Raw genomic sequence first — 14940 nt, 5'->3', positions numbered from 1 at the left:
TAATCATAGTGATATCCCAGCTTAAAGTTTTATTCCTCTTTCTACTGGCTCCTTCCCATCCACATATAAATATGTTTCAGTGTCTCTCAATTTAATCCATACCTCTATCAATTACTAGACCCTTCCCATTTATCAAATCTCCAAGCCTTGGGTAATCTGGAGTCACTATCCTCATGTCTTTTCATGATTATATGACTTCTTCACAAATCACTCACTAAATATATCCTTGGCATAGTTACCAGTGACCTTCGAATGGCCAAAACCACGCACATCTGACGCTATTATTCCTGCCTTCACAATCTTCTCACAGTGTTTTGTGGTACCTTTCTTCCTAACCCGGATCCTATTGTTCTCCATGATCCTTCTCAGTTTGCTTCTTTGGGTCCTATTCCTCTGTTCTGTGGTTCCACTCAATTAACAAACTCTTGTTCTCCATTATCAGTTCATAGATCCTCCTTGAGCCGTCTCTTCCAGAGTGTGCCATAAATGGTGAGACATCTTTGCACCCCAAAAATTGAATATCAGCTGAAATGGAGCAGAATATGCCACCCCAAAATATGCCACTTTGGCATAAGGATTTTTTTGAGCTAAGGCGCTTGAAAAACAGCTAATGCAAGAATGGGGATCTGATCTCCCCTTTTCTTCTCGAAAGCAGATAATTATCCCATGTGAAAGGTGCCATCCCTATACCAGGAGGAAATGAACATTCTTATCACCAGAAATGGGGAGTCCCGGATGAGAGAATCTATACAAACAGACCTTGTTAAAATAATCCTTATCTTCCTTTGGTCTCCCCATATATTTTAGTTGCTATTTCACAATTACTACTCTTTGTTCAACCTAGTATATAAGCACTTAGGCTTAACTGCTTTTTGGGTCTTCATTTTCCTGTGAAGACTCCCATGTACATGTAACAAGATTAAATAAAATTTGTGTGCTTTTCTCATCTTAATCTGTTTTATGTCAACTTAATTCTCAGGCCCAGCTAGAGACCCTAAAAGGGTAGAGGAAAGTTTTGTTTCTCCTATACAGCTTTCTAATCCCTATAGTGGCCTGACAGGTCTCTCTACCTGCATTATTCCCAATCTACAATCACTCTCTCCCACTGCAGAAATCTGAGTGAGTTGCAAATTTCATCATGCCGTGTAGGAAAAGAGAGAGAGAGAGAGAGAGAGAAAGAGAGATTCTGAGGCTGGACAGCCTAACATTTATTCCAGGCCTGATAGTGCCACCAAGAGGGGCAGACAGCTATTGAGGATCTCCCTGGAATAAAATGCACTGGCACCCTCTCTCTCTCCCCCCCCCCTTCTCCTCCTCCTCCTCCTCCTCCCCCTCCTCCCTCTCCACCTCACTGTCTTCTTCTCCTTCGTTCTCCTTCTCCTTCTCCTTCTCCTTCTCCTTCTCCTTCTCCTTCTCCTTCTCCTTCTCCTTCTCCTTCTCCTTCTCCTTCTCCTTCTCCTTCTCCTCCTCCTCCTCCTCCTTCTTCTTCTTCTTCTTCTTCTTCTTCTTCTTCTTCTTCTTCTTCTTCTTCTCCTTCTTCTTCACTTTGTGTCAGAGTTTGTGAAGAGTCTGGGATCTTACCCTACTTACAAGATAATAAGATAACCTGTAAGTCTTTCATGGCTGCTGGCAGTAGACACAACACTTCTAGGTCAGAGACAAGAGGCTTTATTACAGCACAGCACAGCAAGCAGCAATTTTGCATTGGATCCCCTTGTCCACCAAGACCCACAGGGGCGACCTGGAGGAGCCCATGCGGATACTGCACACACAGTGGATTTGCATCACAGCCACGGTACAGCTTGGGGGATTGAACTGAGTGTACTAAGCAAATTTGCTCTTTGTCTGGGGACAGCCACTACCTCATTCTTTAAGGTTCCTCAACCCTGATAAATGGCATTCTTGGCACACCCAGTAAGAACCCTCAGGGCCCGTGGCAGATTGCCTCTGCAAACGCTGGGTTCAAAGGCTACACAATGAGGGTGTAATTGTGTTTTGCCCCAAGTTAGTGTATCCTCCTTGAATATTCAGTCTATGCATTGAAATATGAGCGACACCAGGAAAGAAGAAAGCTTAGCCCTAACTTCCAGTAATTTATAGCTTGGTTGAACCAGAAGGTTAAACAAAAACAATTAGAAAAAATAAAGATAGACTATATTCAAGTAGGAACACTGATGGTCAGAAATTTCATTGTTAGAGCCCTTTGCAGGCAAGGGAATGATGAGGATATGAGGAAGAAGGTCATATTGTAACCGAAAGTGGGGTCTGGCTGCTTGCTGCTCAGAAGCCAATAAAGAGGCAAGGTTGCTAGAAAGGAAAGTTTGCTTTATTTTGGATGCCAGCAACTGGGGTGGGGGGAGGGGGAGGGCGAACGCCTGTCCAAAGGCTGACTCCCCCCCACTGACAATCAGTGGGCAAGAGCTTTTCCAGGCTGAGGGAGGGCGCTACATGCAGAAACAGTACAGTCAGCTCTCACAGGCATCTTGAAATTGGTCATGTGGTGGTCTGACCAGCATCATCTTGATTATTAAGTACAGTTAGTCTTTACTTCCAGGGTCGGTTTGTTCCCATTTCTTTGAGGCCATTTCTCGGATTTGTGGCAGCTTATGTCATGGCTACAGTCTGGTCATCATGTAGTTAACTTCTTCCACCTGGCGGGGGTTTCAGTACCTACAAGACAGCTTACAGGACGTGGCTCAGAATATTATCTACAGCCCTTGATGAGGAACTAAAGGTCCTTGACTATGCTTAAGGACTAAACTATTATTATTTGGTCTTCTTTGACAGTTTTCCTTTGTTTCTGTATTTTCTCACTTCTCTGATTAAACTTATTCTTTGGCTAAAGTCTTTCCACAGACAAAAGTCAGGCTGAGGACCTGGGGGGGAGGGGGGTGGGCAAGAACCATAGGGTCCTGCCCGTTTCAATATGACAGCCGGGCCCAGAAGGAGTAGCAGGTATTTGGCTGAGGAAAGAGCAGGGAAGAGTGAGGGGAGAGGAGGCAGGTGTAAGGGGGATTCACTATGTTACTGAAGAGTGCTCAGTTCTGCGAAGGACTGAGTATACGTTAAGTTACGTCTAAGTATACGTTAGACTCAGAGACTAAACGTGTGCTGAACACAGAGAGGATGGGATTGAAGGACCAAGTAGGCACCACACATTCATGAGGCACATAAAATTCTCAGTATCTATGAGGCATCTCATACTTGATATCTTAAGTCAGCCACCCACTTGACCTCTGTCCATAGGATGCAGATAAAACCCATTGGTGACAACTATAGACGAAGCAAATATACCCCTGGATCTGTTTAATAGAGCAACTGTGTGTGATTGGCCCAGCTACCTTCCACCTGCTCAGTCCCCTTGTTCAACTTAACTCTGGTCCTCAGAAGCCCATCATCAGGAAGGAAGGCTGATGTGGCAGTGAGCAAAGGAGATTATATGAACATTGTGTAAATAACAGGATTCATCTAGTGAGGACCTTCCACCTGCTTGTCTTATCCTAAGTATGCTGTGCTGTCCATCTATTTCTCCATGCTTTTTGCAACATGGTTTAAATTGATTAAAATTTCTAAGCATTTTAATTTGGTCTGTGAGCCTTTCTGCTCTGTGACCTCTGGGAAAGTTGCCTGGTAGTGTGCTTGGAGGTGAAGGGTGGCAGAATATGCCACCCTAAAATATGCCACTTTGGTTTGAGTTATTTTGAGCTATAGGCACTTGAAAAACAGCAGGTGCAAAAGAGCACTCTGACCTATTTTCCTTCTAAAAACAGGAAATCAAACTCCCATATGGAAGATTCCCTCCCTGTACCAGGAAGAAAATAGCATTCTTATCACCAGATAGGAAGCTTAAAGCAGAAAGAACTCTGCATTGTTAAACTAGCCCTTATCTTCCTAGTTCCTTTTCTACCATTAACTATCCTAGCTGAAGCTCCTTTATCTTGTTACATTTTCGTAATTTAGTTTAATTTAGTACATAAGCCATGTAAGAGCTGTACTCTAGTGTCTGTGGAGACACCCCAAATATTTCTACTCAAAGAACTCATGACCCTTTACTTACCAGCTGCGTGTCCACATTTAGCCACTAGCCACCTGTTGGTCCTCAGAGTTAATCTATACATCAGCAACAGCGATAGTAACACCTCCAGCATTGTGAAAACACCTTAGGGACTGAAGACCCAACTATGGTTAAGCAACGTGTTTGTGCTTCATTTCTCCCATCTGTACTGAACTACCCTACAGACTACCAAATGGTAAGTGTGAGCTCTTTCATAGAAAGAGTAGGTGGCCCTGAAAAGGGCCTTTTAACTTTGCTACAGAAAAGAGAAAAACCTTACAAAGCTCAATCTTAGCCGCCGAAGCCATAGAGAGTGCGTCCCTGGCGCTTGAGCGCGTAGACCACGTCCATGGCGGTGACAGTCTTGCGCTTGGCGTGCTCGGTGTAGGTGACGGCGTCCCGGATCACGTTCTCCAGGAACACCTTCAGCACCCCGCGGGTCTCCTCGTAGATGAGACCGGAAATGCGCTTCACACCGCCACGCCGGGCCAGACGGCGGATGGCGGGTTTGGTGATGCCCTGGATGTTATCACGCAGAACCTTGCGGTGACGCTTAGCTCCCCCTTTTCCCAGGCCTTTCCCGCCCTTGCCGCGTCCAGACATGGTAGAGAAGAACTGAGCACAGCAGCTGAAAGACTCTAACGCTAGCAACCTGCAGCCTGTTATGTAGCGATTGTGCGGACCTTTGTGAAAACTGAAAGACCAGAAAGGCGGGAAACCGTACTGAGTCCCCGCCCCTTGCTTCTAAGACCTGAAGTGAACAAGCGCTAGGGCGTTTTACTGGTATTCAGAAAATAAGAATCTTTAAACAGAAGCATCAAACGTATACACAAAGGGAATTGCCTCGTTTAAGTATGTTTGTACGTGTTTAAAGATTTATCCATTCCATATATTCTTGGATCTTTGCCACTGGCCTTTAAGCCCAAATTCCCAAAACAAATTTATAAATATATTGACAAGCAACCACGCCAGGCTTTGGGCTTGGAATCCATGAGCAAGCTGCTCTCAAACTGTATTATTGGGCATGTTTATTAATCTATCTGAGACTCAGTGGCCTTATCCATAAAATAGGATCAATACTATGGATAATGGAGTTATTGTAAACAAAATAGCATCTAGTTCGTGAACAATAAATTTCTATCGCCCTGGACTTTGTTCTTAAAAACAAAGTATTTATAATACCGACAGGCCTAAGACACATGGAAAGATTTCAAAACATTTCTAATATAACACCAGTTTGTACAGTGTGCTTTCACTTATACAGAGTAAGCATATCAATTTGAACAATGAAGGACTGCAGAGGAAAAGAATGTAAATTGTCAGGGGCTAATAATACCCTGTTCTTATATAGAGGACAGAGGGTGGAGGGGTGATTGTCCTTTCCTGTGGTTGGTGCATGGAATTCATGCAAAGCTATCATAAACGCCAATGTTAGGCAAAGAGATTTTATGCAAGTGCCAGAAGTAAAAATGTGATCTTTCCTAGATTTTTATATTACTTAAAAAAAATTGTCGAGCACATGGGAGCACTATGATTTAAATGATGTCCTTGGAATAAATAGAATGTTCAAAATAAGAGATTATTTTTACTTCACACTATGATATACCAAGCATACTGTCCTAAGATCTGAGCAGTAGCTCAACCAAATTACCCCATCAGTAAATTTGAGATTACAAATATCAAATTTCAAAACTCAATATACTTTTGAGGTAGTGGCAGCAATAGCTAAAAAATCACACACCAACATAAACGAACCAAACTTCTGTTCAATGGACATGTCATCACTAGAACAGCCAGAAGAAAGGAAAACACTGCTATTTATGCAAAAACAAAACAAAACACACCAAAAAAAGAACATTAATTTGTTAAACAAGCCTTGGAATCCAAAGCAATACACAGTAGCAACTGCTAAAGAAAGATCACAGCTCTTTTTACATTGTTATTTTGAAATAACTAAATTCACAAAAAGTTGCTCCAATAGTACCTAGAGTTCCTCGAACCTAGTTTCCCCTAATGGTGAAATCTTATTATAGTATAATATCAAAGGCAGGTAATTGACATTGGCAAAGTACTTTTAACTAGCCTACAGGCCTTATTCAGCTCTCACCAATTTTTCCATGCACCCATTTGTGTGTGTGTGTGTGTGTGTGTACCCCTGTGCAATTTTATGTGTCACTACCATCTCAACGCTGACACAAAACTGTTCCATCATCACCAACGAACTCTTTAATGTAACACTTTTATATTCACATCCACCCACTTCTCCCCTGTCCTGGGGCAATCACTAATCTGTTATACACCTCTAGAATTGCCATTTTGAGAATGTTATATACATGGAATAATACAAAATGTAACATTTTGAGACTGGCTTTTTTCACTAAGCATTACCCATCTAGGTAGTTGCATGTATCAATAGCCTCCCTTTTTATTGCTGAGTAGGATTGCATTGCATGGGGTATGAGAATTTATTTAACCATTCACCAGTTGAAAGATATTAAGTTGTTTCTAATTTATAAATAAAGCTGTTATGGACTTTCATGCACAGAATTTTTGTTGTTTCTCCCCAGCTGCCCCGCCCCCCCAATTTTGGTTTGCTTTTTGTATTTCCTGCAGTCCACCTGAAAATTACATTTTTTGAAATGGCAGAAGTGCTGCGATGATGACTGGGAGCCTAAAAAGCCTTTCAATAGTCACATAGAAATCACATTGCATTGCCATTATCACTTGCAGCTTTGCTTCAAGGTTCAAAAACATTGCACTGAGCTATTCCCACTGTTTCTGAAGTGTGACTTCTGGTTTCTGTAGCTGAGGATTTGCTCCAGTAACAGTCTGCAACGTTTGTTAAATAAACTATTGGTGTCCAGTTTCTTTGGTTCCTGCCATGGGACGTGTGTTCTCACTTCTCTGCAGAGGTATTCACTTAGCTCCTGAAGAGCCTCCAGTGTTGCCTAATCCCCCCAGACCTGGAGTAAACCCAGGAATAAGGCTGGGCGTTCCCATTGCCAACGTCTGTAAAACCTGACTGAATCTACAAACCTGGCATTGCTCTAGGGTTTGTCCTAGGATTCTGCATTTGTTAGAGGAAAGTTGGGAGCTGTTGTCTCATTGGCTCTTTGAGGATGAATAATAGGTGATTATGGCAAAGCCTAAGTTCTGCCTTAGTGACTATATCATGTTTCTCATGCAGGGTGCAGACACATTCTGCACAATCTGAATTTTCAGTTATATGCTGCAACAACCTATAAATTCCTGGTGTGCTGAACATACTTATTAGTTCAGGCCCCAGATTTGGTGCACTAGTGCTATGCCCAACTGTATCACTGACAGCACTGCTGCCGACTCTGCTGGTGGTGCTGCTGGAAGTTGAACTCTGGAAATCCCATGGAACCCATTTTTTGGGTACCAGGTCTCTATTTTCAGTACAGAAAGTATGACGACCTTTACCAGAAGATGTATTGCTCAGTACAGAAGCAAATAAGTTAACACCAAACTGCTCTCCAGTAGTACTCAGCCTGGGTCCTTGAATATGTTCATGTTCATGTGCACACACGTGTATGTCTGTGCATGTCACATAAAGCATCCCTAGGATGCTTTCCAGGTTGCTCAAGGACCCACCCTTTTTCTCATACCTGATGTCATCCCTGGACTTCTTGTATCAGGGAGAGGAAAATTTGAATTATTTTGCCTGATCTAATAATTAAATTGACATAGATTAACGGGGGAAAAAAACAATTTGTACGCACGGAGGTCATTCAGAAATGAGACCACCGAAGTAACCAAAGCAGGCTATATATATATTTACATTATATATATATATATATATACACACACACACACACACACACATATATGGCTTGTACTTGGGGTAGCAGACAAATGAAGTTTGCTTATACAGCTTTCTTAGCATTGAATTCCCAAATTCTATTAAGGATACTTTCTATTCTCATACTGGTATAAGGATATCTTCACATGGGAGGTTTATTTCTCTTTTAGGGGTTAAGAGAATAAGAATATTTATATGTCACCTATTTTCCCCTGGCTGTTTCTCAAATAACTTTAAGGATTGCAGAGGAAAAGTAGTTCCAGGGGTCAATGTCCTGTTCTTATATGGAAAACAGAGTGTGCAGGGGTGACTGTCCTTTCCTGGGGTTGGTACATAGAATACTTGGGGGAGAAGGGAGTTCTGCCCTCCTCCAGCCTTGTCTTGGTGGGGGTCGCGGGGATTTTCTGTTCCCTTGCGATACAGTTCCTCAAAGTGAAATTATAGGTGGCTCTGAAAAGAGCCTTTGGGTTTTAAGTTAGCACTTGTTGGCAATAATAATCTACGCCCTCTCCCCGCGGATGCGGCGGGCAAGCTGGATGTCTTTCGGCATGATGGTGACGCGCTTGGCGTGGATGGCACACAGGTTGGTGTCCTCGAAGAGCCCCACCAGGTAGGCCTCGCACGCCTCCTGCAGCGCCATGACGGCCGAGCTCTGGAAGCGCAGGTCGGTCTTGAAGTCCTGCGCGATCTCGCGCACCAGGCGCTGGAACGGCAGCTTGCGGATCAGCAGCTCCGTGGACTTCTGGTAGCGGCGGATCTCACGCAGGGCCACCGTACCGGGCCGGTAGCGGTGCGGCTTCTTCACGCCGCCCGTGGCCGGCGCGCTCTTCCGGGCCGCCTTGGTGGCCAGCTGCTTGCGCGGCGCTTTGCCGCCAGTCGACTTACGAGCGGTTTGCTTTGTACGCGCCATTACTTATCTGCAAAATAAAGGGACTAAACTGGAAGGTTTGCTTCTATATTTATACAGGAACAGAATCACTCTGATTGGATTGTGGGCAATTCCTGTTAGTCATCCGCTGCTAAATTTCCGGAAGTGCTCCGAGCGATTTAGGATTGGTTTATCCATTCGGTGCAAGTTTGGGATTGGTGAATTTCAATTAGCAGACGTCTTCCCAGCCCCTTAAAAAAAAAAAAAATTTTTTTTTCCGAGCTGTTTTATCGATAATACCCACACACTCAAGTATTGTCCAAAAACACATTACTCATTTAATATTCTTCAACTTTTCTCCTGTTTGGATATACAAAATAGAATGTGTTCGGAAAAGTTCTTTAGACTTTGGACACCCGCCATTTTCTGCAGTTAACCCGTTTTCATTGGACCTTAGTCCCAGGCCTTCCCCCTATTTAAAAATCCATCGTCTAAGCATCTCATGCATCCTGTTCCACATTGACCGGAAACATCTAGTTCACTGTAACATGGTCTTCTAAGAAATACTGTTAAGATGTTAGGAATTTTGTATTATTCAGGGGACACGCAGCAAAATCCCAATATCCTGGAATCCCTGGATCGTTAGTGTCGTGTTTGACTCAAAACTGGTTATTTGGCTCTGTTGTTTGGTTTTGATGCGTTTAAGATGTCAGCCTGGGTCTAATGGTGAGAGCCGTCATGAAAAGCTTTGCAATGCGGAACCTTAAAAAGATGGCGGCGATCAAGTCTTTCTCGATAACACTGCAATGGGCCGGCATTTCGGGACTCTTTCCGAGAGTCCCAAGGTGTCCCGGACAAACCCGACAGAGCTGCGGTCAGGACTGGACTGGGCTAGATAACAGGATTTTCTTACCTGGTTTCCGTATCCAAACGCGAAGACTTTCATTTAATTAAAAAAAAAAAATTGATTTTTTTTGTGTGTGAATGAATTTATAGTCTCATAACAGTGTTGTAAATCAACCAATAGGAATATACAAAAGGGTTCGTTCTTGATCCAATAAAAAAGGGAGTTTTTGAATCCTAGTTTACATACTAGTAACCTATTGGTCAGCTTTTGTCCAATCAAAGTTTAGCTTTGTGAGTGTTCGTTTGTATATCCTTGATATAAATACTCGCGATGTCGCTTTTGTTCCCGTCCTTTTAATCCACCAATTTTGCTTACTTTGTTTACCATGCCAGAGCCGGCTAAGTCTGTGCCAACGCAAAAAAGGGCTCCAAAAAGACAGTGACTCAGGTTTAGAAAAAAAATGGTAAGAAACTCAAGTGCGGCCATAAGGAGGGCTATTCTATCTTTATCGATGTCTGTAAAGTGAAGTAGGTCCACTCGGACCCCGGCATCTCGTCCAAGGCCATGGGCATCATGAACACGTTCGTCAGTAACATCTTTGCATCGCGGGCGAGGCGTCGCTCCTGGCGCATTGAAACAAGCACTTGACCATCACGTTCAGGGAGATTCAGAAGGCCGTGGGCCTGCTGCTGCCCGGGGTGCTGGCCAAGCACGCCGTGTCCGAGGGCACCAAGGCTGTCACCAAGTACACCAGCTCCAAGTAAATTTTTCTATGCCTCTAGCACTTCACAATGGTTCTTTTTAGAGCCACTCATTTTTGCATATTGAGAGCTATAATATCAAGATTTGTCAGTATTTTAAAAACATGTTTTTTTCTTTTTTTTTACAGTCATTCTTTAAAGCACAGGAAACAGTATTGCAGTATGAGAGGTTTATTTGAATTTTTGTTCTTCAATGCAGCAAAGAATTTGAAATGTGTGTTGTAGGAACCAGTAGGAAGTTCTAGTATTCTGGGTTTTGTGTTTTTATTTCTTAAAATCTTTAAATTGTTCTTGTAGCTAGTCATTGCTTAGATTGAAAATTTTATAGTGAGTAGCTGTGGACTTAAAGTTGTGTAATGCTGGTACTCGTATTTGGGTTCCTTGTTTTAAATATAATGCCCATGTTACAACAAAATAATTTTATGTGCTTCACAAATATTAACTCATGAGAAGGTGTTCGTACTTTACAAAGGCTCGGGATCTCAGTTATACAGTATATACTGGACTAGGCCTGGGGTATTTACTGGAACCTCAGAGTTTAATCTCAACTACAAGTATACTCTCAAAGGTGAATTTTCAAATTTGTATTAAAAAGAAAAGATTTTCACTTTATTTGGTCTTGAGGCTGTTATTGATATAATCAACCCTACATGGTGCTGAAGCGGGGTCTGAAATACTCAATTTGACTCATTTTTCTTTTATATTTCATTTTTGTATTCCTTGCCTTCAGTCAGTGTTAGGTTCAGTATTCATTTACACAGCAGGAAAAAGAAAAAAGAAGAAACAAAAAACAGGAGTAAGAGAAGATGTGCAAGTGCAGGGAGAACAGGGTATATGGAATGAAATGTACAGTTTTCCTGAGTTAATATTTTGATAGTTTCTGTATTGCTGAAAGCAAAATGCCTTTGATAAATTGCTTTTAGTACTTCTCACGGCTTATAGACTTGCCATTTGGGCGGCCAGCAAGACACTACCAATGTATGTGCCAGGTCAGTATTGGGTGTGTGAGTAGAGGTTCACATAGTTGTGAAACAATGTTGTTCACATTAAATTTTTTTTTTTTTTTAATGTAGGTCTTCCGTTAGATCAAGATTGCAGTTTCAGTTCATCATATCTGTCATTTTCGATGACATGGATTGATGAAGATGCCACATGTGTTGGCTGTCTTTATTGCTGCATAACAGATTGCCTTGAAATTTCTAGCTTCAGACAACACACATGTATTATCTCACAGATTCTGTGGGTCTGGGCAGGGTTTAGCTGGGTCCTCTGTGAGGATGCTATTGAGGTGTTATGCAGGACTGAGGTCTCTTGGATGTTTGGGGAAATATCCGCTTCCAAACTCATTTACTGGTTGGTTCTTTGTAGTTTTAAGACTGAGGGTCTTATTTTCTTGTTGGCTGTTGGCTTGAAGCCCTTATGGGCTGTTAGTTGAAGGCCTCCCTCAGTTCCTAAATAGCCCTGTGAGTTTCTTGTCATTTGGGCCTGACAACAGGGTTACTTGATTCATCAAAACCAGCATGCAAGAGTAAAGGATGTTACAATCCTAGATAACATAGTCATATACACAATTTTTTTTACATCCTGTCACCTATGGTCACCTGGTTTGATGGTTAAAAGCAAGTCACAGGTCACAGCCACACTCAAGGGACTTGATCACACAAGGGTGAACCTCAAGAGGGGAAATCCTGGGGGCCACCTTAAGATACCATCACAGGACCCAGCAGGACCAAGAGACAGTTAACTAACAATTGCTCCTTCTTTCCCAACCCCCTCCCCACACCCCTGCCGCCACAGTACTGGGATTGGTTCAGATGGCCTGCAGGCAGGAAACCTATGTAAGGAAAAGGCACCTAATACCTTGAACTCCTTTTAAACAGGCCTCTGCCAGTGACTTTCTTTTGAAGCCAAGACACAGAAGAAATTGTTTATTTATTAATTTGGGGACTTCTTTCCCCTTTTCCTTTGCAAATACTGACAACATGAGAAAACCTTTGGTGTGGCGGAGTCCCAGCACAGGGCTAGATGCCCATGTAGCTCGGTTTCTGACATTATAGTTGAGAAAAGAAACCGGAGGATTCTTGAGATGAATTAAAGTTGTTGCTTTATTACAGACTACCAGGGAATAGATTTGAAAAGGCAGGAGACAAATCCCAAATTCTTTGTAGATTAAAAAACATCTGTAATCAGTTTATATAATCCAAATATAAATAAATGCTTTTAAGGGAGAGAAGAAACAGCCCATGTGCCACCTGGGCCTCCTCATGGGTGCCTTCACTTTCTAGTCTTAGCTTCTTTCATTATACCTCTTCCCTTGAGTTGCCCTACTAGGGGCTGAATAAAATTTACCAAAGTTTTGAGTGAGATTTGGGCAGGCCAATAAGGCATTACCTATATTTGTCCCCCAACACTATTCATAGCTTATTGTCAAACAGTAATTCCATATTTTGGAAAATCTAATAAATTAGTAAAATCTTAAAGTTCACTGGTTAATTTTGCAAGACCGAGAATTCCTAAGAATCAGAAATGCTATTCAAACAATGTGGGACGCTTAAGGGTTCTACACTGGAAAAGCCATCGTGTGGCATTAAAACTGCAACACGGTGTAAACGTTTGACGCACTCAAACCTAAGCAAACATGACCTGCATTAAAGCAACTGCACTCAAAAATCTAACAAACTTCGGAACTCAAGTTCCTGACAAAAAAAACTGAAAACACCAATTCAGTGCAACGAACTCTTTCAAGCGAGTAATTAGGTGGCCCTGAAAAGGGCCTTGGGCATTGTTACAGAAAATTAGTTTGTGGGTGCCGTCTTAACCGCCAAATCCGTAAAGGGTGCGTCCCTGGCGCTTGAGCGCGTAGACCACGTCCATGGCCGTGACAGTCTTGCGCTTGGCATGCTCCGTATAGGTGACCGCGTCCCGAATTACGTTCTCCAGAAACACTTTCAAAACCCCGCGGGTCTCTTCATAAATAAGACCTGAGATGCGCTTTACTCCACCGCGACGAGCCAGGCGACGGATTGCAGGTTTCGTGATCCCTTGAATGTTATCCCGCAGGACTTTGCGGTGGCGCTTGGCGCCCCCTTTACCCAAGCCCTTCCCGCCTTTACCACGTCCCGACATCACTGCGACTAGATCGGGTACTGTACTCACAAATATGGAGAGCAAACCGAAATTCGCATTTAAAACCCGGCAGCGGACCTTTTTGAAAACTGCAAATGAGGGTAGGTAGGGGGAGGGGCTAGTTCGTAACCTAATTTATCCCCGCCCACCATGTCTGAGAGTCAGTGGGGCGGAGCCGAAAAGAGAAGATTGCTTTGTCTGCTCATTCTCTGAATTCAGTTTAACACCTCCTGTTTAAGGGCATTTTAAAAAATTCTCTTGTTTATCAAGGGAATGAAATAATTGTACCTCTTAAGCCAGCATCTGTTTTTCAAGTTTGGATATTTAGGCCAAGTCATTAACCGAAATTGTACATTGCCTCTCATTTTAAACGCATATCTGAAATGCAAACGAGTCCCTGCCTTCTCTCTTCCCAGAGAAGCATTTTTGTATACTTTAAATGAAGGTGAAATAGTTATGGTGGTAAACTTGTCTTAGGGAGCGAGGAAATTTCTGAAATCCATTGGGCAACAAGGCTTTCCCGCTGGCGTGTTTGTTTTTGGGAGGTATGACTCCATTGCTTGCGCCCTCAGTACTTGCTAGCTTTCACCTTCTGACGTCCAGGACCTGTTTTGTGACAGGTGTTTTCTTATTTTTTTTGTTTATTTTCTTCATTTGTAGAATGGAAATGTTAACCCCGACATCACAAAGGTGTTCTGAAAATCAAAAGGTGAATTTTTGGTCAAATGCTCAACACAGTCATTGAGGACTACTGTAATTACCTGCGGACATTCCATCTTCATGCTCCACAGATTGACTTTCTCCCCAATATTCTTAAATCTCTCAATCTAGGATTTTGCCATCTGGGCCTATGTTCAGTTGCTTTCATAATCTCCATATCTTTTTGTGTGCAAACTTTTTATTTAAGAAGTCAGTGCTAAACTTACATGATTACATTTAAATTTATATAACTCCCCCAATTTAACTAGCAGTCTCCATTGCCATCTCCACGCTCCGAACACAATTCCCTCTAGGACTGTATTGTCTGACAAAGTAGTCAGGAATAACTTTTGAGCATTTGGAATGGGATTGATGTTGCTGAGGAGCTGAATTTTTAATTTTACTTAATTTTAATTAATTTAAATTTAAAGGCTGATACTCCATTTCAGTTATTGGAAATTTTTAGGTGTGTTTGAACAACCTGGGCATGTGAACTTAATTTTAAACAATAAAGTGTATGTAATTTAAATACAAATCATTTCCAGTAAAAAATTAGTGTCAGATTGACTAAAATATAAACCCAATTTGGTAGATTTAGATTGAAAAAAAGAATGTAAGATATTGCATTAATAATATCTCTATATTTATTACATGTTGAAATGAACATATCGTGGATGTTTTGGGTTAAATGCAATATATTATTTAAAATATTGCATCTCTTTGCTTTTTAAAATGTGGCTACTGAAAATTTTTTCATTAAAT

At 42.1% G+C, this 14940-nt stretch overlaps 1 protein-coding gene and 1 pseudogene across 1 annotated transcript; one reads left to right on the top strand and one right to left on the bottom strand.

Moving 5' to 3' along the window:
* Positions 1-4345: 4345 nt before the first annotated feature.
* LOC133094980 (uncharacterized) lies at positions 4346-13482 on the bottom strand. The gene is given in 3 exon segments (XM_061195778.1): positions 4346-4669; positions 8455-8789; positions 13164-13482. Coding segments are annotated over 3 exon segments (975 nt in total). The 5' UTR covers positions 13480-13482.
* On the top strand, positions 9978-10356 carry LOC133094999 (histone H2B type 2-E-like; annotated as a pseudogene).
* Positions 13483-14940: the final 1458 nt, after the last annotated feature.

This window comes from Eubalaena glacialis, chromosome 7 (assembly GCF_028564815.1).
Source record: "Eubalaena glacialis isolate mEubGla1 chromosome 7, mEubGla1.1.hap2.+ XY, whole genome shotgun sequence".
Lineage (NCBI taxonomy): Eukaryota > Metazoa > Chordata > Mammalia > Artiodactyla > Balaenidae > Eubalaena > Eubalaena glacialis.
Note: the sequence above shows the minus strand (reverse complement) of the source record. Positions and strands in the feature narration are given on the sequence as shown.